At 35.4% G+C, this 24,841-nt stretch overlaps 1 protein-coding gene across 1 annotated transcript in view; it reads right to left on the bottom strand.

The window, feature by feature from the left end:
- Positions 1 to 24,841, bottom strand: part of RIF1 (replication timing regulatory factor 1) — a 66,397-nt gene that overhangs the window by 18,744 nt on the left and 22,812 nt on the right. The window contains exons 9-24 of the mRNA XM_005859393.2: positions 22,969 to 23,120; positions 21,180 to 21,297; positions 20,359 to 20,532; positions 19,589 to 19,699; positions 18,831 to 18,893; positions 17,382 to 17,482; positions 15,575 to 15,661; positions 14,886 to 14,959; positions 14,254 to 14,434; positions 12,830 to 12,937; positions 12,308 to 12,457; positions 9,264 to 9,363; positions 5,119 to 5,383; positions 3,721 to 3,763; positions 1,634 to 1,836; positions 978 to 1,077 (exon numbers count right to left, since the gene is read on the bottom strand). Of these exons, the coding sequence (XP_005859455.1) occupies positions 978 to 1,077; positions 1,634 to 1,836; positions 3,721 to 3,763; positions 5,119 to 5,383; positions 9,264 to 9,363; positions 12,308 to 12,457; positions 12,830 to 12,937; positions 14,254 to 14,434; positions 14,886 to 14,959; positions 15,575 to 15,661; positions 17,382 to 17,482; positions 18,831 to 18,893; positions 19,589 to 19,699; positions 20,359 to 20,532; positions 21,180 to 21,297; positions 22,969 to 23,120 (2,030 nt within the window). The remainder of the gene's footprint in view (positions 1 to 977; positions 1,078 to 1,633; positions 1,837 to 3,720; positions 3,764 to 5,118; positions 5,384 to 9,263; positions 9,364 to 12,307; positions 12,458 to 12,829; positions 12,938 to 14,253; positions 14,435 to 14,885; positions 14,960 to 15,574; positions 15,662 to 17,381; positions 17,483 to 18,830; positions 18,894 to 19,588; positions 19,700 to 20,358; positions 20,533 to 21,179; positions 21,298 to 22,968; positions 23,121 to 24,841) is intronic.

The following is a 24,841-nucleotide window of genomic DNA, read 5'->3' as shown; positions in this document are numbered from 1 at the left end:
CTCTAGTAAAATCATGTCAATGAAAAGAAAATCACTATTTCAGTTAACAGCAAATAGATTTGGTATCTCCAACATATGCAATAAGCTGTTTTGCACCACTTAATTTTATGAATTCTGAAAACAAGATATATCACATTACTACAAAAATAAATCAAATATCCCTCCTACTACTATAAATAGTTCTAAAAGAAAAACCAAAGCCATAAAACGTTAAGACATTAAACAATAAGCATGAATGATAGAAAATATTAACTATCATGCCCCTCCCAGCAGACTATATAGGTTTTTCAAGCCAACTTACAATCAAAAGTCTCAACCGTCTATTATTTTTAGCTAAAAACCAAAACTAAAGAGTATTTGACCTTTTGTCTTTTACAGGTTCTAAACAAAAACTAACTAGACTACATTGTTATTGAAGAAATAAGTTGTGTGAGGATGAAGTTGTCTAAGGATGTTCACTTCATGGGGTATACAGTATCCATGCCTTTACTCCTTAATCTTCAGATAGTCATCAGGTATCATTAGCCAAAGTAACTTTGGTCCAATCAGTGACGTAATAACAAAGATGTGTTTTTCTGACAGAGGGAATGATTCAATGGAAAGAAATGAGAAAATAAAGGGTAACTCTTGCTTAGATGTGGACAAATAACTATTACTCCTAGTTTATCTAAATAGCAACATTTAACCATGTATTTTAATAATTTATAGCCTTTGTAAAACAGCACACATGATGTACAGTAATTCAAAAGAGATCATTAATGAACAAGCACAGAGATTACTTACACAAGAATCTATGGTGAAATTTACTGCCCTTCATTCATAAAAGTATTTCAAGCCAGACAACTGACTTTATGGAAAAAATCCTATATTATGAAGTATCTCTGTTCAGGTTGTACTTGCTTATCACTTCAATAAATTACATTGAAATCCAATAAACTAACTAGTCATTCAAAAGCAAAAAAAAAAAAAAAACTCACCGCATCCGAATATGGTCCACTGGATTCCTCCATAATTTCAACATTTTCCAAACCAGGCAACAGAAGCAGAAATTTTTCTTTGGCTTGTCTTAGTATAGGTCTTTTAAAAAAGTACATAAATATGCATTCCTTCAATCAAGTAGTACTGGTGAATATCAGTATCAACAAGAACACTTTAATTATAATTTTAAAGTGGCAAAATGACATCCAGCTTAAAGACTACTTCATACTCTACAAACACAAAACTGAGAGAAATTACTGGCAACATTTAATGTTTTTTGCTAAATTCTTCCATTTCCAAATTTTCTTTATAAAAATTTTTTTCAAATTTTTGTTGCAGAAATTGTCGAGGGTAGACAATATCATTACTTTATGTACCCAAGTGCACATCACCCAGATTTAATAACCATCAATTTCCTGACCTTTGTATTTCTTTTATTAAGGATAATTTCAAATTGTTTTATTTTCCTAAAACCAAGAGGTTACTACTCTGAAACCCAAAGAAAGGGTCAAATAATGTTTAATAATTAGCATGTACTCCACATAACAACATTTCAACTAAGAAATCCTCTGCAATAATTCCTTACAAGAAAAATTTTTTAAACTAAAAAGTGAATGTACATGATCAATAGAGTAACTATGTAAGGTTAGCATACTTTAACTCTTCAGGATAAATCAATGTCGTCACTTTAGCAAATGTGGCATTCCAGAACTGAGCACTCTGTTTTCGAATCTGCTTATTCTTGTGCAAAAATATGATGCATAATAATGGAGATATCTGTTCAAGAAGTTCACTGTCGTAAGTCCCAGTGTAGCTGAAGTGTAGACAAGCAATGATTTCTCCGAGTAGCTTTTCTAACTAAGAAAAAGAAAAAGTTTATTAGGATAATACTTGAAAATGTACCGCTTAAAGCAGAAAAAAATAAAAGCACAAAGCATACTAAACTAAAATACGCACAGAACATGTGACTATTTCAAGCTTTAAAATTCAAATAGCTTCCGAGAACATTCCAGATCCGCAGAGCCGTTACGGCGAAGCAGCTGTGAACCCGTGAGCTATCGCGGGACTTGGCGAGGTCTGGGCGGCGCCCGCGAACAGGCGCAGTTGGTGCGGCCTGGGCTGCCTGTCCCAAGCCTGTGGGAGGTGGGAGAGGGCCCGGCCAAGCTAGACTGAGGGTCGTCCAGGCTTGGGAAGGGTGATGGGAGGCCGGGTTGTGGGAGCAGAAACGCGGGGACGTTTCCGAGGCTGCCCGGGTGCAGGGTGGCTGGCGAGGCAGGCCTGGCCCGGGAGGCCTGGCGCTACTTAAAATGCGTGTTCCCGCGCATGCGCGCAGTAGGTAACAGCCCTGTGGGTATGCATGTATATGCGTGCTTTTCGATATGGAAAAAATGTAAAAAGGATTCCTAAAATAACGCTTACTACTGAACAATGGGGTTAAAAGTGGTTTTTAAAATAACTTCTGAATTTTAGTAGTGAACCTTACATAATGCTACTGGAAATTTAAAATTTAAAAAATTTTAAACTTAAAATGGCCTTTTAAAAGCTGCCTATCCATCACCTTCAATATATACTACTTTATAAGCTGACAAATTACCATGTGACTTTAAGATTACTAATATTAGAACCTTATTTCAAGGTTATTTTCCATTAACAGAAAACTTTTTCACATCAATTCTAATAGATTGTTTATACAATTGTATATATAAACAATTGAAACCAATTACCCTCATAAAGAGATTATAGGAGTTACATGAATTTAAATTAACATTTTTAAATCCTTCTTTTAAAAAACTACTTTAAAAAAAGTAAAGCTTTGCTGTGAACCAGCACGATGAAAAAGTGGTCCAGAGGGTACAATCAATGCTTCTTAAAATGTGGCCTCCGCCCCAGCGGGCTTGGCTCCGTGGTTAGAGCCTGGGCCTGCTGACTGAAGGGTCCAGAGTTGATTCCGATCAAGGGCACATCCCTAGGTTGCCGGCTGTATCCCTGCCTTAGTATGACTCTCATCATTGATGTTTCTATCTCTCTCTCCCTCTTCCTTCCTCTCTGAAATCAATAAAAATATATGGGGGGGAAAAAAGGGTCCTTGGCCCAGCCAGCATGGCTCAACCAGCGTGGCTCAGTGGTTGAGCATCGACCTATGAACCAGGAGGTCACAGTTTGATTCCCAGTCAGGGTACATGCCCGGGTTGTGGGGCTGATCCCCAGTGGGGAGGCATGCAGGAGGCAGCCAATCAATAATTCTCTCTCATCATTGATGTTTTTATCTCTCCCTCTCTGAAACCAAATACATTCTTAAATTAATTTAACTAAATGTGGGCCTCGAACAGCAGCATCAATACCACTTGGGAACTTGTCAGAAATGCAAACATTCTCAGGCTCCATGCAACCCCAAGGCTAAAGCCTAGAAGTTGTGTTTTAACAAGACCTCCAAGTAATTCTGCTCCAGGAGAAAGTTTGAAGGCCACTGGTATAAACCCTATGGATTTCATAACAGGGAAAGAGGTCCAGAAAGCCTGATTTAATTCTAACAGGCCCAGGTCCCTAACTTGCAAACTGTGAAAATAATGTATTTCAAATAAACAAAATAAACCATCCTTTGTTTGCCATATTATTAAATGTCCATTAAAGTTGAAGTATAATAATTAACCCCTTTAAAAGTCAGATTTCTATTTAAGGAAGAAAATTATTTAAACCCTAACATTTTCATAATGTATGTTTATGGGTATGTCTTTTTTTTACCTTGTTGTTCATACAACTATACACTTTAGGAACTTCATCAAGCCTGTGAAGAAAAAAAGATGCAATATCATTTATATTTTAGAAAGTTAAACCTAAAAGTATGGTAATGCAGCCATAAAAATGAGACATGCATGTATAGTTATATAAAAATGTACCCCAAGACTTTTTTTAAAAAGGCCAATTATCAAATATAAAGTATGGTATAGACCTATCTTTAAAGAATGACAGAAAAACATCAGGAATAAACCTCAAAGTATTAATATCAGTTATTTGTTTCTATACTTTTCCCAAAAAAGGTATCAGTTATTTCTGATGAAGCTTAAAAACTATAAAAAAGTTAATAGATTTGAGGCTCTAGTTTGTTTTTTATAAAATCTGTTCCTAAGAGTAGGGAATCCCAGAGGGAAGGCAGGGGAAGGTAGGAGGGAGGAGGTAATCAACCAAAAACCTTGTATGCATATATGCATAACCCATGGACACAGACAATAGGGTGCTGAAGGCTTGGGGTGGGCTGGAGGGGGTCAATGGGGGAAAAGGGGGGACATATGTAATACCCTCAACAATAAAGAATTATTAAAAAGAAATAAAATCTGTTCCTAAAACTTTCTGTGAATTTAATTAGAAAATATAGGTTATATTATGATTGCACAATATAAACTTGTTATAAAGAACATTGATGAATCCTTGCAACTGCTTTTTAAAAATATATTATTTGCAATTTTTCAGGTTTCTTTAAGGAATTAGTTGTTTCAATTAAATGTAAATTAATTAAAACTTTGGGAGATAATTCATAAATGTAAATGTATATATCCTTTTAAACCAATAATTTCACTTCTAGGACCTTATTCTGCAGAAAGTGGCAAATGTAGACAATGACTTAAGTACAAATAAATTCAACTGCAACATTGTAGGTTAAGAGGGGAAAGGCTAGAAAAAAGGATATTATGTCCACTAACAGGAATATGGGTAAGTTTCATGAAGCCCTATGCAGACATTAAAAATAATGAGATTCTTAGGTGTATGGTGCAAGATGCATATAATATATTTAGTGCATACCATATACTGAATTGCAAAGTAGTATGTTAAATATGCTTTCATATACATCATACATATAATAGGTATGCTTATTTGTATTAACAAATCTAAAAAGATACACAGTAAATTGAAAAGGGGTTGGACTAGCATATAACGAGCTACGCACTCCTACCTCATATTTATGTATTATTTCAACTATCTTTTTAACAAATGCCTGGTTTAATATACTTATTATCCTCTCCACTAAATTATAAAAAATTACTATCAGCAACAAAGCTGATAAGAAAACCACCAAAGTTTGCTACCTAGATCTCAATTATCTATACTTCAAAGCTACCAAAGCTATTAAGCCCAAATACTTACTTTGAGTTTTCATAAAATAATGCCAGAGGTCTTGTTAAAGTTGCAAATATTTTTCGCATCATAGAAGGCAAAGAAATATGTCCAAGTACATTGGAAAGAATGTTGGTGATTGAGTTCCCAACAGTGAGAAGAGTATCAGAATGTGCTTCCTTGAGGCTCAGAGTGTGGAAGGAATAGATGACTCTCACGATAAGTTTAAATAAAGAAGCCAATTTGCCTAGGGGCTCCTTCTTCTTTCTGGACCAATCTGAAGCTCTCTTCAGTGCTAAAATAAAATTGAATTTATTAAAAACTCAAGTACTTTGAAAAGTGTCACTGTCCATCTTTATATCTAACATTTAAATGACAAATACATCTACTATACTTGCTTTGCTAGTAATACCCACAAATCTTAAAATGATATACATACCATTAATGGATAAATATCATCACAACATCTTTAAAACAAAATTAGAGAAAAAAGGAAAAAAATGAATCATTTTCTCTAAGGAAGCATTTCAAAAGTTTATTTTATGGCCTCAGAATTTCAACAACTAATTTGTAAGAAAGTACTAAATTAAAGGATAGGTTCCCAAATTAAATCTTAAAAGTCATTTTAAAAAATAAACAGCCCAGCCAGTGTGGCTCAGTCATTGAGCTTTGGCCCATGAACCAGGAAGGAGGTCACGGTTTGATTCCTGGTCAGGGCACATGCCTGGGTTGCTGGCTCGATCCTTGGTAGGGGGTGTGCAGGAGACAACGAATTGATATTTCTCTCTCATCAATGCTTCTATCTCTCTCTCCTGTCCTCTCTTTAAAATCAACAAAAAGATATTTTTAACACATTTCGTACCGCTCAGGAGTTGTTTCGCTCGCCATCTGTTAAGGACCGCTCACGAGTGTTCTCGTTTTTTCACGCCCATGGAAAAAGGAGCGAATCTAGATACTTATGTAAATTTTGTTTGGTGCCTCTTCACAGAGGAAAATATTTCACGCAGTACCATACGTTAAAAAAGTACTAGGAACTTTAATTGTTTAAGTAAATAAAAATGTTGTAATTATTGAAAAACAACACCTAAAGTGCATTATGATGATTTAAATAACATGCAGTTTGCCCCAAAACGTGCAGTCCCTGGCGTATGAATTAAGAGATTTCTATGAGGTACGCAATGTGTTAAAATAAGAAACAAAATTTTCCTTAGAAATTACTGCTTCCTGGCTCATCTATATGTTACACTGAATCCAGAAATAACACTGAACAAGTTAAGAGATCCAAAAAGTGTAAGAATTAAAAAAAAACACACAACTTTATTGAGTTCAGAGAGGAAGGGAGAGATAGAAACATCAATGATGAGAGAGAATCATTGATCGGCTGCCTCCTGCATGCCCCCCCATCCCATGGGGGATTGAGCCCACAATCCTGGTATATGCCCTTGACCGGAATGGAACCTGGAACCCTCCAGTCCACAGGCTGATGCTCTATCCACTGAGCCAAACCAGCTAGGGCAGAAATGTTTTTTTTAAAAAGGCCTAGGTTTAAAGAAAAAAATGTCTTTAAAGAAAAAAAAAAGTCTCTTAAAGGCATTGTTCAACTTTTCCTTTGTACCCTCCATCTCTGTTAAGGTACCTAACCTACAGGGATAAACCCCATTCTAAAATTACCGTTGTTTCCCTCAATCCATTCTCTTACAGTAAGATGTCAGATTCAAGAGAAAACTCTAATTCAGTGCTTGTTAATTAAATGTATCATGTAGTGAATTGCAAAACAAGTGTTACTAAAAGAAAGTCAATAATCCTCCCTAGAAACAGCAGTTTTCCAGACATGAATATAAATTGGAATGTCTACCCAAAAATTCGTGGCCAGGATGTTGAGGCTGAGAAGACCGGAGACTGGTTACATACAAGATAATGATTAAACAATAAATATATTGAGGGTAATGGGGACCAAGTTTCTCACTATTAGAGAAAGTAGACCAGTGATGGCGAACCTTTTGAGCTCAGCATGTCAGCATTTTGAAAAACCCTAACTTAACTCTGGTGCCGTGTCACATATAGAAATTTTTTGATATGTGCAACCATAGTAAAACAAAGATTTGTATTTTTGATATTTATTTTATATATTTAAATCCCATTTAACAAAGAAAAACCAACCAAAAAAATGAGTTCGCGTGTCACCTCTGACACGCATGTCATAGGTTTGCCATCACTGAAGTAGACAAATACAGAAAAGGTTAAGACTCAAATATCTAGAGTAGGGGTGGGGAACCATTTCTCTGCCAAGGGCCATTTGGATATTTATAATATCATTCTTGGGGCATATAAAACTATCAACTTAAAAATTACCTGCTATATTTGGTCAAACATTTAATTAACTCACCCCTAATGCCTTGGCAGGGCCAGACTAAATGATTTTGCAGGCCGGATGTTCCACACCCCTGATCTAGAGAAACAAGTAACTGTGTAGTTCACAAACACATCTATTTCTCCCACCCCTGTCCACTGAGGGGATCCAGAAACAGCGATACCATAGTGGCAATGAACAGATCTTACAGTTTCTAAATGCCATTCTCAGTTATAAGGAACCATGTTCCTTGGAAATATAAACTCACTTTGGGAAATCAACCTAGTTTTTCAGGCAAAAAGCATCAATGAATGATAAACTCATGACTGTAAATTTGCTGAGGAACAGGATATTTAAATATCTCAAAGTATTTGCTACAAAACATTAATTTCTTAATTGCAAATATTTACTAATTTACTTTACAGGGGAAAACCTGGCAGACACCATCCTAACAAATAGTAAATATTAACATCACCAGTAATGGGACAAACTGGCATAATGCCTGCTGACATAATGCACTAGAAAAAACTATAGCATTACTTCTGAAGTATCCTTGTAAAGAAATTAATGAAACCTGAATCTAATATTGACAAAGTATCGACAAGGCCAGATTGAGGGATTCTCAAACGGTAAATAAGCCTGTGCTCTTCACTTCTGAAGGTCATGAAAGACAAAACTTGGGAATTGTTCCACATAAGAAAAGTAATTAACTCTAATTATTACTGGAAGGTTATTTTCTACATAGTATAAATATATACAGTGAAATCTCGTTTCTCAAACTTAATTCACTCCGAAAGGCTGTTCGAAAATTGAATCATTTTTTTCGCATTAAAATAATGTAAATTGAACTAATTCATTCCAGAACCCCAAATGATCCCGTTTTAATCTTTCTCACATACATGTCTATTGTACTGTTTAATCTATAAACACTTTAAAAACAAAAAAGACATGACATGAAAATTTAACAAAAGGGGAAGGATATGTACAGTAAAAAATGAAAATATAACAATAATTATAAGCAGACTCAAAAGCAAAAAAAAACATGAAAATATTCACAGCACAATATCTTGAGATTTTAAGTGGTAAAGTGACTCAAATTCATGCATTCTCTCCTTTGTCACCTGAGAGATACGTGACTGGGAAACGAGGTTCAACTGTATACTCATCGGTGGAGACATTTAATTTCAAAGAATCAATTAGATTAAAATAGTTCATTATTAGAATGAACCAAAGCATGTAGTTTTAAAAATCATACCACTATGTTAATTGTGCAATTTTAAGTCAATAAAAACTAAGTTAAGTTTTTACAATCACTTTAAATTTTCTGTAAATCATAACCAATTAATCACTGCCATGATTTTCTCTTGAACTTAATGTCAACTCAATGATTATTTCAAATCAGTCTACAAGTAAGAACATTTTTATTTTAGCAAACGTCCAAGTTTTTTGTCCAGATAATCTTTTGCACCGAGTGGAATAAGTAAAATCATTTCATTAGGCCAGGGGTCCTCAAACTACGGCCCGCGGGCCACATGCAAATACAAATATTGTATTTGTTCCCGTTTTGTTTTTTTACTTCAAAATAAGATATGTGCAGTGTGCATAGGAATTTGTTCATAGTTTTTTTTTAAACTATAGTCCGGCCCTCCAACGGTCTGAGGGACAGTGAACTGGCCCCCTGTTTAAAAAGTTTGAGGACCCCTGTTATACAGTATCAAAAATAGGTAAAATGAGGTGGGAAAACCATTAGAATTTGCCATGACAGCAGTTTAGACAGCCAGGTTTATAAAATATTTGAACAAATAAAGGTAAAGAAAATACTTACATTTAACTCTGGACTGAATTTTAATATCATATGGTGAGAAGTCGATGCAATCCACCACTACAGTAATAACATGAATGATCCTATCCAAGAACAACAAATTCTAGAAAAGTATTAAAAACTTCCAATTACTGGCATAGTTTTCAAGAACAGTAAGCACTGACAAAAATTGTAAGACATATACTCCCATATATAATTTTCAATAACACACAAGTGATAGTTTATACCATATGTTACATTAAGTATAGGTTATGAATATTTCTCAGTTAATTGCTGTGTGCCATGTACTATACTTTTTTGTCAACATAGAGAAAATAATTCAGCTTTAAGATGGCCATAAAACTCAACATATAAACGAATCAATTGGGAATGGAAGAGCTACACTTATAATTAGATTTTTGATTAAATTCCTCTTGAAAATTACAGGTCTTCATTAAACCCAGTGAAAACAAACAAAAAAATTAAAAGGTTGCTAAGCTACCTCATATCCCGTCCTTCCTCTCCTCCAATCTAACTGAAATAAAAATAAGCCCATGAAAGTATCAGAGATTTTTCTGGAAATTTATTTAAATAGGGCAGGTGTTTTTTGGAGATATGGGGACAGGTTTCAAGGGAAGACTAAAAATAAAAGGAAATCCCAGCACAATGAGTCAAAGAATACTTCAATAGCTTTCTGCCCAGCTGGCATGGCTCAGTGGCTGAGCATTGATCCAGGAGGTCACATTGATTCCTGGTCAGGGCTGGATCCCCAGTATGAGGAAGGCAACCAATCATCACTGACATTTCTATCTCTCTCTCCCTCTCCCATCCTCTCTCGGAAATCAATAAAAACGTATTTTAAAAAATAGACTGGACTTAAAAAAAATAAGAAGCAAAACACAAACACATGTAGAGAAATAAAAGGAACACAAGATAAACCCCAAAGGTCTAAAAACCATGAATGCTAGTCCCTCATTGTGTGGGTCTGGGTGGAGTTTTCATCAGTAAATGACTCCATTTTCTGTATTACCTGCTGCTGTTGTATTTCTCCATCATAAAGATTCAGAGCGGGTCAACCAGGTCATTAAATCTTAATAACAAGCATTACTGTAGAGTGATTGTGTGTAGATACCTGTTAGCTGTCAGGGTGTGTTTTTTTAACCTGTTGTGTGTGGGCGTAGGATTAGAAAGGTGAACTGTTCAGGAATTCTCTGCACTGGCTGTGTGGACAAGCAGGTAATGAGTGCTGCTCTGGCATTCATCCAGGAACCACTAGCAGGAGCGGGCACTGCCCATCTAACATGAGCATAGGTGCTTCATGACAAACATTACTAGCATGTTCAACTGCATAATGTTCTGGCACTGTATTTTGAATGACATTAATTTATTAAATAAATTGTATATATCCTAAATACAGTGGGGCCTTGACTTACGAGTTTAATTCATTCCATGACGGAGCTCGTAACTCAAATTACTCGTTTGTCAAAACAGTGAACGACGAGTGAGACACATGATGCTGGGCTGATGTGGCGTTCACTGTGGCGTTCACTGTGACGTTCGCTGCGCCAACTAGCAGTGGGGTATCTGAAGCTGGCTCGTAACCCAAATTTTAGCTCGCAACTCAAAATCGGCCGAGAGACGGCTCCTATCTCGAAAAACTCGTTAGTCGGGACACTCGTAAGTCAAGGCCCCACTGTAAATAAAGAAACCCGCGTAAAATGGTACTCAAAAAGGACTAGAGTACTGCTAATGCAAGAAAATTTCCTGAGATGAAGACACAGTGCTTTAGATTGAAAAGGTCTATCAAGTATTTAAAAGAATAATGTAAAAAGATGCCCCCAGACACACCCTGGTGAAATGTATAAATTAAACATTAGGGAAAAAAAATCCTAAAATGTACAGAAAAAAAGGCTAACAAGAAAATTAACATCAAACTATGTATTTGCAACAGAAGCTATAACAAATTAACTTTACTGCAAAATTCTGTGATACAAATTACTGTGCAAGTAACTATAACTAAAACTCAAATCTTTTTAACATAACTTGGGAGGTGGTAAAAACAAAAATTTGTGGAATAGTAATATATCCATCTCTTCACTTGCTGGGCTAGAATCTTAACATCTATACGATGTTAACTCTTCAAATCTGACAGATTTGAGTAGTATTATCTAAAATAGGATATAGCCCAGCTGGCGTGGCTCAATGGTTGAGCGTTCTACCTATGAACCAGGAGGTCACGCTTCGATTCCCGGTCAGGGTAAATGCCCGGGTTGTGGGCTCAATCTCCAGTGTGGGGCATGCAGGAGGCAGCTGATCAATGATTCTCTCTCATCGTTGATGTTTCTATCTCTCTCTCCCTCTCTGAAATCAATAAAAATATATTAAATAAAAAGATAAAAGAAATAGGATACATATATATACATATATATATATAAATATATAAACATGTCAAGTATAAAGCCTGATTAAAATGTCAGTAAAGCCCTAGCCGGTTTGACAGTGCATAGAGCGTCAGTCTGCAGACTGAAGGGTCCCGGGGTTCGATTCCGGTCAAGGGCACATGCCTGGGTGATGGGCTCAATTCCCAGTAGGAGGCCTGCAGGAGACAGCCTATCAATGATTCTTTCTCATCACTGATGTTTCTATTTCTCTTTCTCCCTCTCCATTCCTCTCTAAAATCAATAAAGGTATATTTAAAAAATAATAAATAAAATAAAATGTTAGTAAAGGGAAAAACAAAAAGATGTAAAGTAAAAGAACATATACTCTATTTCTAATTATATGAGAATTTAAATATACTTATTAAAACACAGATCCCATCTTTACTTATATGCTACATAAGACACAGAAATGTTAAATAAATTGATAAATATATACAAAGAAAACCCCAAATTCAACCTGGCGAGTATCATGCCAAATGAAGTCAGTCAGTCAGAGAAAGGCAAGCATCACATGATCTCACTCATATGTGGAATCAAAATAACAGAATAAACTGATGAACGAGTGGATCCAGAGACATGGAAATAATCCTTTAAATTAAAAAATGGTCAGTATCAGGATAAACTCACCGAAAAGTCTTCATCTTCCAAACTGACCATTATCTTGGAAGAAAGCTCCTCACAGCACAAATTCTCTTCTGCAGTCGCCACCAAAGCAGCACAGCGGGCAAATGCTCTATATAATTCTGACCAAGTCCTAAGTAAGGTCTTCATGGTGGCCTAACAATAACAGTAAACACACACACACACCAAAAACTTAAGTGTATTATTTACATGTCAAATACCTAATAGGATACATCATTAACATTTAAAAAAATACCAACATTAGAAGTGTTATAGAAGAGACAAGCATAGGATAATAAGTTTGCCATCTACCAACATGGCTGTAATGGGAGAACTGTAATAATGCCACAATACCAACAGTTATGTGTTTTAAAAGGAACTTATCTCTTCTCCAGTTTCCTTTCTTCCATATTGATTACGTCATAAAAAAAGTCTTGATACAATTACTATGGGAGTTCATTAAAAAGGATAAAACAATGTTTTCAGAAAAATGCAAATTCCTTAGGTAAAAATTTGACGTTGCCTTACCCCTGGAATTTTCTGTGCTGAAAAAATGTGATTTATTGGTAGAGTCAATGCACCATAGATGGCACTAAAATTATGTTCTAAGGCATCACCTTGATTCACTTCATTGGTCTAAAACAAGAAAAATTATAAAGAAATTAGATATATCATCTAATTCTAGTGTGATAATTAATATACAATGTGTAGTGAATAGAACTGTGTCCCCCAATGTTCAGATGTTCATGAGATGGTAAACTCCTCACACCTGTAACCAAATGTGATCTTATTTGGAAACAGTCTTTGCAGATATAATCAAAATTTAAAAAGTCAAATGGTCACCTTATAAGAAAAAGGGAATTTACAGGAGATATAAAGAAGAATGCCATGTGAAAATGAAGGTTGAGATTGGAGTAATGCATATACAAGCCAAGGAACATCAAGAATTGTCAGTGACCATGGGAAGCTATGAGTGAGCCATGAAACAGATTCTCCCTCAAGAGGTCCAGAGAAACTTGCCAAACACCTTGATTTTGATTTCTGGCCTTCAGAGCTATAAGAGAATAAGTTGCTGTTGTTTCAAGCTATCAATTTGTGGTATAATTTTGTTATAGCAATTCTGAGAAACAATGCACTGTTTCAAGTCCTAAAAAGCAATCCCAGAGATGACTCCAAAATCGTTTATGGTACCACACACTGAAGGTAGCATTCAGGAAAGGACTTAAAAAACAGGGCCTTGCAGTCCTTCAAACACTGGGAAAATATTTAAAAACGTACACCTATTTTCTTCCAGAAGAATGTGTTTAATGATGTGCTGGCTTGAGTAGCCAAAATAAAGGCTATTGCAGTCTCCCTTAATAAATTCTTCAGAGTCATCACTTCATTGGAGAGTTATGGTGAAATATTTCCCGAAGAATAATTTTTAAAGATTGATAAAGTAGTTGAAAACCACCAATAAAGACAGAATGTAAGCTCCACAACTCTGCCAATATTGCCACGTATTTAAATGTAAGGACTAATCAACTCTCAACAGATTACTGATTTAGGTACTACTATATGGCTTTACTAACATGGCTTGATCATGAGAATCCTAACATACAGTCTAGTCAAGATGACAGTTATTCTTCCCCAAAATACAAATACTGAAAGAACTCAAGATATACACATGAAAATTTGTATCATATGTGAGTCTTCTGGCATTAGAAGCTCTATTGGAGAAAATGAACTGGATTAGTCACCCTTAAATTATACTTTATTGAACAATAAGGCAGAAATGCAATGAAAAGAAATCAAGTAATCTTAAAAGTAGAAAATGAACCAATCACAGGAAAAATATCTACCACCTTCTATTCAAAGGCAAGCTTCTATTCATTTATTCAAATGCTCTAACAAGAAAAAAAATTGCTTAAATCTTGGGAGAAACATAAATATGTAGCAGACTTTTATCATACCTGATTAATCAATTCGGTTAATGGAATGACTATAATACTCCACATTCTCCAGAGATGCTCCTTGTTTTCCAACTGTTTTGCATTTTGATCAATAACATTTAAAACAGAGTCACTGAAAGCTAGTGGTGAAGTTGGACCAGAAAGAACACAACCTACAAGTGTTTCCAGGTTAAGAAAAAACCTGAAGAGAAAATTTTGAACCATGAAATAAACTGTACGTTTCCCCAAAATACATTAATTACACTGCAACACAATTCTAAAAATAACAAAAAAACAATGAATTTTAAATCTTATTTTTTGACAAAATTTAATATAAATTGTTAACCCAGAGAATCTTATTCATAACAAAGCCACCTTTCCAAGATAAACAAAGATTCTTTTCAGCCCAGCCATCGTGGCTCAGTGGTTAAGCATCGACCTATGAACCATGAAGTCACTGTTGGATTCCCAGTCAGGGCACATGCACAGGTTGCAGGCTCAATCCCCCAGGGGGAGGGGCAGAGAGTAGGGGGAAGGTGCAGGAGGCAGCCTCTCTCACCATTGATGTTTCTAGCTCTCTCACTCTTCTTTCCTTTTTGAAATCAATAAAAAATCTATCTATTTTTTAAAAGAATATTTTCAGTTTAACTTACCTTTCATCTTCTACACCACATCCCAAGAGATTATTGTTGAAAATTAATTGAATTAAGAATAAAGCAGGCGTTCCCTGAAGAAAGATGAGAGATTTCGGTCAATCTTCTTGTTATAAAGAGTAGAATATTCTTATTACACTTGTTTTCTATAATTATGTGAAACATGATCCTTTTAAGGTTTACAAAATTTAACTTATGACATACATGACAAAAAAGATAAAAATGTATTTGAATAAACTGACCAAAGAATCAAGCTCTTTATTATTTTAACCATAGCTGTTCCATATACAATGAGAAATGGTGACAGATTCCAGATATAAAAATTATTAACTTAAAACTTGCTGGCCCAACAATACCTATATTCTGCCTATATTAAGTACACCTTTCACAATTTAGCCAATGTTACTAAACTTGCAAAATTTGTAACGGTAACCAACACTATTATTATGTCCAAGCAAATAAAAAACTTTCCTTCTGAAACCCCCTTTTAACCCCAGAAAATAGTCCCCTTAATAGTGACATACTTAATTTTTTACATTATTACTCTATCATATTTTTCTTTAACATAATCAGCAAATCCAATTTTCTCAAAATTTTACAACTTAAGCTTCGCTATTTGAAGAAAGGGAAATCATAGAACTTTTCTTTTTGGCTCATTTTAATCATATAATAACATTTAAGATACTTGCATTAAGAATATCCATATTAGCAACCTGATATGCTGGTGAACCTAATACTTTCTGAGGAAGTCCTTTAATTGTAATTTCCATGAGGACCTAAGAAAGACAAAGATTTTATTATAAGTGGTCCATATAGTACTTTATATAGTAAAAATCTACATAGTATTCTCTATTTTTAATTGAACAATTTGTTATACTCTCATTAAATATACTGTCATTATAATGTTGCACTAGTTTTAAAAGTTCAAATACAGAAATATAAAAACTAAAATGACAAAGTCCTTCTTTATTTCCAGGAATAACTAATGTGAGTTTAGAGTTTATTTTTCTAGAACATCTAAATTTCCATATATGTAAGTATACCAAGAAACATCTTCTAGATGTGGCCGTCATACTTTTATACCATTATACAAGTGATATTATACTAAAGATACTATGACCTTCATCTGACTGTGTTGTGGAGTTTTCACATCAATATATGTAGACACGTCTAACTGCTATATGAACATACATAATTTATGCAAACATTTTTTCTATTAATGGCTCTTGAGGCTATTTTTAGCTTTTTATTACAAAAAGAAATTCTTCAATGAATTATGTACTCACTAGTACCAGAAGCAAGTATTTCTAAGAATTGCTAACTAAAAGCTGAATCTAAGACATGCCTCTCAAATGTGACAGTCTAGCAAGCTGTTGACCCAAAATATCACTATACTGATATTAACCTGAACTATATAACAAAAGTGACATAACTGTTATTAGTGAAAATATGCTTCACATATACTCATTTGAAGCAGATACTAATGATAATAAATAGCATTTGTTAACTCATTTACTTTGTTCCTGGAGTATTCTGTACATATCAACCCATTCTGTGAGAATACTGCATTCTTTCTTAACAGAGACAAGAAAAATAAATTGCCCTACTTCATTCAGCTAATCAATAGGCTGAGATTTAACCTAGTCAGATCCAGAGCCCTTGCTATTAACCACTATGCTCGACTGCCATACTAGATATTGTCACAACACATACAGGAAGCAGACTCAGATTTTATGCAAGGGTATTGTTTGCTCCATCTGCAGCTTATTTGGGGAGATTTACTACTATAAAAAGTTTATCTAATTAGCTTTTTTTCTACTCTCCTATATATGATAAAAGAGATGTTTAATATCAATGTCATTATGTTTGTTAAAGAGATTTCATTTAATGCCCTGGCCAGTGTGGCTCAGTTGGTTAGAGCATCATCCCATACATTGAAAGGTGGCGGGTTCGAATCCCAGTAAGGGCCCATACCAGGGTTTCAGTTTCAATCTCCCAGGCCTATGTGGGAGGCAACCAACTGATATTTTCTGTGTGTGTGTGTGTGTGTGTGTGTGTGTGTGTGTCTCTCTCCTTCTCCCTCAAATCAATGAAAAACATATGCTTGGGTGAGGACTTAACAAAAACAAAAGACTCATTTAAAATGCAAAAGATCCATAAGATTACTACATTTTCTTAAGTGCACAAAGTAACAATTAGTGGAGCTTAGCAATCTTGTCATAAAATTAGTGTTCATCCAAGTTTCTTCAAGTTTCATGTCCTTTACCTAATTTTCTCTGTGGCTTATCCTTCTTCTCATCATGAAAGATTTTTATAGTTGACATTATAGCCATTACTATTTGTTTTCAAATGACTATTAAGTCAATGGAATAGCATTTATTACATGGCCAAACTCATGATTAATACTTGATATGTTTTCCCAAATCCTGATCTGCAATATAAAATTCAATTTCAAAGAGTCATTTTTAAATACCAGCATATAGGTATTGTACTTACCAGTGTTTTTGATACAGGAAATACTTCCGATTTCACTATGGTTTGCAAAGATTTTAATAAGAGGGTCAAAACCTCAGAACCTGGTCTCTCTTTTTTGTTACCTATGAACAAGTAAAAGCATGAATGTACTTCTAAACACAAGTACTAGAGGCCTGGTGCACGGATTCATGCACCAGTGGGGTCCCTTGGCTTGGCCTGTAGGAATTGGGCTGAAACCTGCACGCCGCCTGCTATTCCCACTCATCCCGGCCCTGCTGTGCCTGCCACATGCTCGCGCCCAGTTAGTCTATCGGGGAGAGGCTCACGCCACCGCAGCAGCACTTGCCAGCCATGGGCCCTGCATCTGGCGCCTGTCAATCAGCAGAGCAGTGCTTCCGCTGTGGGAGCACAGTGACCACCACGGGGCAGCTCCTGTGCTGAGCGTCTGCCCCCTGGTGGTCAGTGCACATCATAGTGACCAGTTGTTGGGCCGCTTAAGCTTTTACATTTACACTAATAAAAGAAAAACATGCAAATTAACCATCACTGTTACACCACCACCCACAAGCCACACCCACCAGCCAATCAGGAGCGAGTATGCAAATTAACCCAACTAAGATGTTATTTAATTTGCATAGGTAGTCACCCAGCGGCCTGGGTCCCAGAGAACATCATCGGGCACCCAGGTCACTCTGAGGTAGACCCCAAATGGGCCCTGAGCAGCCTAGGAAGGGCCTGAGCCAGGGGGCTCCTGGGCAGGGCCAAGCCTGCAATCAGAGCCGAGGGGGCCCCTGCCCAGGCCTAAAGCAAGGGCGGAGCCGGTAATCGGAGGGGGCTGGGGCGGAGCCGCTATTCGAAGGGGGCAGGGGCGGAGCCGGAGATCAGAGGGGGCAGGGGCAGAGCCAGCTCCAAGGGGAGCAGGGAGTGGGTCTAAGCCGTCAGTAGGACATCCCCTGAGGGCTCCCAGTATGTGAGAGAGGGCAGGCTGGGGACCCCCGCCCCCCTGCACGAATTTTGTGCACTGGGCCCCTAGTGTGTGTGTGTGTATAGGTTTTCAGGGATAAAAATATACATTTAAGAGAGGTATGAAAATTAATTTTTCACTAAATCCAAAAAATGCTTTGTGCCCTGACCAGTGTAGTTCAGTTGGTTGAGCATTGTCCTATGCACCCAGGTCCCCGGTTTGGTTCCCTGTCAGAACACATGCCCAGGTGGCGGCTGTGCAGGAAGCAACCAATCAATTTTTCTCTTTCATCCATCTTTCTCTCTCTCTAAAATCATTGAAAATCATATGTATATATATTTTTTTAAAATATATATATATATATATATATATTTTTTAAGTGCTTTGTTAAAAACTAAAGTCTGGAAGCTATAGTTCAAAAAATTATTTTAAAATAAATTTTATATAAAAGCCAAATAATTCACTGAGTGCTATAAAAATCATTTGATCAGTATTATGGTGCTTACCTGATTCAATAACTAACTTTACCAAGTTAATTAGCTCTTTCCAAATAGCACTGACAACTGCATCTGTCAAAATAAAACGTAAAGTACTTTAGAACAAATTATATGTGACTATAATGGCACTCCTCTCATCCTTATACTAAAGAAATTGAGCAATACTTAATTTAGAATATAATTTTCCTTGTAATACTCAACTTTATAATTAATCAGTTTATAAAATACTATCACCTTATTTTTGTTAAAGCAATAAATGTGGTTGGTTTGTTTTTTTAAGGACTGTACCATATTAACACTGGGTCATATAACTATAGTTAATTCTTTTTTTTCCTCCTTCACCTGTATTTTCTGTATTCAATATCTTAAACTTTTGAGACAACAAAAAACAAAGATCAGAATACCTAAAAACCACAAGAAAAAAATTTCCCAAGCCAATTAAATAGCACACTATTTTATTTATGAAATTTATTCTCTTCATTTGATAGGCTATTGAATAAAGGAGTTTAGGTGTAGATGGTGGTGCAATAGAGTCTGGGCTTGATTCATGGCTCTACCATTTACTAGGTGACTTTGCACAGGTTATTTACTTACAGAACAATGGAATTTTCTCATCTGCAAAACTGACTAACACAGAAGATTGCTGTGCAGATTAAATGAACTATATCTTACAACACAATCTAGATAATAGGTGACACTATGTAACTATTTGCTATTTTATTTGCTTTTTGAACAAATAATTTTAAAAACTTCTCTTAAATAGTTACCAGAAGCATCTTTTCCAACTGCAACAAAGCTATCATGAACAGCAGTGATAAGTGTATTTGCATATTTGGAAAAAAAAGAAGAGTTGCTGATTAACGGGTATTCGAGAGGCTCTAGAACAAAAAAAGAGACAACTCTGTAAAACCACTTTATGAAATAAACTTAATATAAAATTTTAGGTGGTCTGACATGTTTTCTATTAAAAAAGCTTTTACTTATTTCATAATTACAAAATATTTTTATTAAACTGTATTTACCCTAATTAATTTCAATTCTAAATTCCAAATTATACACAAATAATATTTACAAATAACATCTACCTGAATTTTTTTTCTTTTTGTTAATCCTCACCCGAGGATATTTTTCCATTGATTTTTTTAGCGAGAGTATAAGAGAGAGGGAAAGACAGAGAGAAATATCGATGTGAAAGAAATACATAGATTTCTTGCCTCCTCCACAAGCCTTGACCGGGGGTCAGGCCAGGGAGAAGCTTGTAACCAAGGTACCCTTGACCGGAATCAAACCTGGGACCCTTCAGTCCACAGGCCGATGCTCTATCCACTGACCCAAACCGGCTAGGACACATCTACCTGAATTTTAATGCTACTGGTAGACAGACTCATTTCAAGCTTTTTAAAAGTCACATGCTAAAAAAATATGAACAAGAAACTTCAAACTCATTTCTAAAATCATTCCAGTACTAATCAAATCACCTCCAATTAACTGTGTTATATAGTGTTTTAATAACTGAAATTATTTTTAAAGCAAATACCTAAGCTCAGTACAAGTTTGTTTTGCTTAGCAAAACTTAAAACTTCTGGACCCAACAGAAAATGAAGTAACATTTCAAGTCCTAAAAGTTGAATAGAGGGGATTGTGGCCATTACGCCAAAATTCGAACTCAAGTTCATCCGGGTGGTTACCGAGGCTCCATATGGGGAAGCACCTTTAAAGCAAAAAAAAAAAAAAGTTATGTAAGTTTAAATTATCTACCCAAATGAATATATTGGTTACTACCTTCCAATGAAATGTACCTTCAAATGTAAATAGTGTTTCTCAAGTAAGAGTTGAAAGTTTTTGTTTAAAACCCACAGAATTTCAATTAAATATTAAGAACAAGATTATTTGTTACACACCATTTAAATGAATATAATTCTCAGGCATTAATCCATGCCCGAATTATTACTATGCAGGCATTCCTTAAACTTAAGTATAAAATTTTGGCTTAGAACAGCTAACAGAAAATAATAATAGCAAATAACTTTCTTTCATGGTGTACACGCTAAGCCACATTTCTTACATCTCTTAAGGTGTTGTTTTTAATAATATCCCTTAAAATACTGGCTCTGAAACCAATGCAATTATCTGTAATGTACCTCACATAATGTACTGGGAAAAAGTTGATCTTTTCCAACTATAACAATGCAATGCAATTATTGCTGTAAACATTAACAATTGAGAATATATTATGGACTTTGTGATGGGGGGCCAAAATTATGAAGTCCTTCATTTCATGTGATTAACATTGAACAAAGCCATCAGCCAAAGCATTCTTTTAAAAAAAGATAAAAAACAGGTATGACTATCTCTTACCTTTGTGTTGAGGGGTCATAGGACTTAAGCCTGGAGAAGTAGCTAGTCGAGATGAACTGCCCTGAGGTGAAGCATTAGCATCAATGCTTATTGTGCTTTGAATTAGAGGCACACAAACCTATTAGGGTAATAATGATAATAAAAAGGAAAATGATATTTGTAAACTGAATAATTTTCTTTTCTTTTTTAAAAAAGCCTTGCATAATACAGTTGATTTTCTTTAAGAAGCAGTATAAATTCTCTTTATATGTTGAATTTTATGAGCTATTTCAATACACAGGGAAAAAACTGAAATTTGGACAAGTGGAAACTTTTAACAAACTATTTACCCCTAGATGCATACTATCTATAAATTTCAGTTCTAAATTCCAAATTATACACAAACAATTTTTGCAAATAACATCTACCTGAGCTTTAATGCTATTGGCAGACAGACTCATTTTAAGCTTTTTTAAAACATGCTAAAAATATATGAACTAAGACAACTTCAAACTCATTTCTAAGATCATTCCCCACCAGTCAAATCTAACCAATGAGAATAAATTATGCCAATAAATGTGTTGGACAACTGGATAAGGTTAGCCTAATAGGACCTTACAATGGCAGAATTTCAAAAAATTACAGTCCCAATTATATAATACTATCAATGTCCAATTTTAATTATTTCATCTTCCACCAAGTTTAAAAGCCTTTATATTAAATTTTTAAAAGTTCAAGTATATTTAAAGTCTCCCTTTCTAAGAATATACTCACTGCTTATCAGATATTTACACAGACTAGAAGACAAGGACTTACAGATCCAAAATTAAAATATACTGAAAATCCAAGATAAGCAATAAAAAAGATAAAAGCTATCGCACCTGTCCTGTTTTAAACTTAACTAAAAAAAAATTTCAGGCCAGCTCAGTTGGTTAGAGCATCGTCCCCATACAACAAAGGTTGTGGGTCCTATCCCCAGTCAGGGCACATATACGAATCAACCAATGAATGCATAAAATAAGTGGAACAACAAATCAATGTTTATCCATCTCTCTCTCTCTCTCAAATCAATAAAAAAATTCAGAAACCAAGGATGGGATTAACTGCAAAAACAAAGAGGTATAGATAAGATTAAGCCTGGGTTTAAATGCCCAGAGGATATCAATAGCTAAAGAAATTTGTAAAATCATTTCAACAATACTGTAAACCAGTGATGGTGAACCTTTTGAGCTCGGCATGTCAGCATTCTGAAAAACCCTAACTTAACTCTGGTACCGAGTCACATATAGAAATTTTTTGATATTTGCAACCATAGTAAAACAAAGACTTATATTTTTGATATTTATTTCATATATTTAAATGCCATTTAACAAAGAAAAATCAACCAAAAAAATGAGTTCGTGTGTCACCTCTGACACACGTGTCATAGGTTCACCATCACTGCTGTAAACCAATGATGGGATTTAAATGATTGGTTATCATTATGTAGCCTTGAAAAGAGAAACAAAAATAAGAATCCCATTTTGTTATCTACCCAGTGTAACATTTGATTTCTATTTTAGTAATATTGAATCTACTCTCATTTATATTCTAAGTCCTCTGAAATTCCTTTTTAAAAATCTTCATGTCTCTAAAAAAATAGATATTTGAGTGTTTGCTAATTAAAAGGGCTTATCCTTTAAGGAAAATGAACAAGTCTGTCAAGAAAAAAGATCTTCTATATATTGTAGTCGGCTAACACAGCAAAAGTAACACTGAAAGATTAAAGAAAGAAAACACAAAATATTATAATCAACATTTATAACATTACCTGTTCAAAATTAGCAGGAAGGTGAGGACCAAGTCTCATTAGTAAATACCACCAGACTTCTAGTTTTGTTAGAGCTAGAGCTTCTGTTCTCACATGGATGGAACTCAAAGGCTGCATTAACAACTTTAGTCTTTTCGCACTACATAGTATTTCTTAAAAGAAAATGAAATAAGCACCCAGGTAAAAACATTTAAGAGTAAAGAGTAAAAGATTACATTTAAAGAATGAATATGCAATAGTCCTTTTTTTTTTTAATCAAGAGAATAAATTCTATAAAAAAATTTTTAATCAACAGGTGTTCCTGTTTCACCCAAAATTTTCCCCTGACAAACTCCAGTACACCTAGACCACAATAGTTAGGAAGGCAACAATAAAAAAGGAGTAAGTATTATTTATTAAAAACTGAGGGCCATGGGTGATTTTGCAATAAAGCGACATTTGTCAATGTCTAAAATATTTTTGGTTGTTACAACTTGAGAAGCAAGGGTATGGAAAACACTACTGGCATCTAGTGAGGTGCATTCAGAAATGCTGCTAAACTTCCTACAATACAGAGCAGTCCTCCACAACGAACTGTCTAGCCCGATATTCCAAAACACTGAGAAACTGTCCAAGCTGCTTTGTATTCTTGTCATCTCCACTTTACAGGTAAAAAATAGAGGCTTACTGCCTGGCTGGTGTGGCTCAGTGGTTGAACATCGACCCATGAACCAGATCACAGTTCAATTCTCGGTCAGGGCACATGCCAGGGTTTGGGGCTCAATCCCCAGTAGGGGGTGTGCAGGAGGCAGACAACTAATGACTATCTCCCATCATTGATGTTTCTATCTCTCTCTCCTCTCCCTCTAAAACCAATAAAAAGTTATTTTAAAAAATAGAGGCATTTTTTACATTCTATCAAAAATGGTTATTTTTAAATTTTGCTAGTAATTTATCTTATCAAGCATTATAACCGTTGTTGCCATTAGATTTTGGAAACCTACATCTACATTAATAATAATTACATATTAAAATTCAGCATAAAAATGAAATCTAATTCTTTAAGCAAAATATTTATATCAGAAGTCTATAGTGTGTGAGTGTTGACTGGGAATACATAAAAAGACAGTCTGTGCTAAAGTAACTTATCAAAAAGACTTAAAAAAGACTTTGAAGTAAGAAGTCAGACTACTATGAGAACAAATCCTCTACTTATGAGCTCCAAAAAAAATACCCTGTAGCAGAGATTGCCAACTGCCATACAATAATCCATTTTCTTTTAGTTATAAGACCTGCTTTCATTCATAACAGTGATGGCTGTCCAATTTTGACTTCTTTATCTAGTCTCCTATTTAGCTATTCTACCTAATGATACTTAAGTGGTGATGAATGTGGATTTCTAGAATGCTCAATATGGATAGCCAGCTTAGCTGAGAAGTTCATTTATGCTCTCTGCCTTCCCTCTTTCCTATAGTCTGCAACTAAGGCATACTGAAGATGACAGAAAAGAAAGTCAAGGAGGACGACCAAGATGGCGGCATAGGTAAACACCGGAGATTGCTGCCGCTAACAACCACTTCAAAAATACAACTAAAAGACGGCACGGACATCACCCAGAACCACAGGAAGGCTGGCTGAGGAGAGACTCTTCAACTAAAAGGAAAGACATCAGCACACCGAGGCTCAGAGGAGGCGCAGTGTGGAAAATTTAAAGGTACCGAGGTGCGCGCGCAAAGCGGACTGGTGGCTGAGGGCGCGGTTGTCGTTTTCAATCAGGAGGGAGTCTCAGACTCTGAGCTCCAGACCCGGCGAGTCTCTAAGGACTCAGACTCAAACGGGAGAAGCGGGATTGTCTAGCATCAGTTGGAACGTGAGGGCGGCTTTCACTCCGAGG

The sequence above is a fragment of the Myotis brandtii genome, unplaced genomic scaffold (genome assembly GCF_000412655.1).
Source record: "Myotis brandtii unplaced genomic scaffold, ASM41265v1 scaffold125, whole genome shotgun sequence".
NCBI lineage: Eukaryota > Metazoa > Chordata > Mammalia > Chiroptera > Vespertilionidae > Myotis > Myotis brandtii.
The sequence above is the reverse complement of the archived record's forward strand: the minus strand, read 5'-3'. Positions and strand labels throughout refer to the sequence as shown.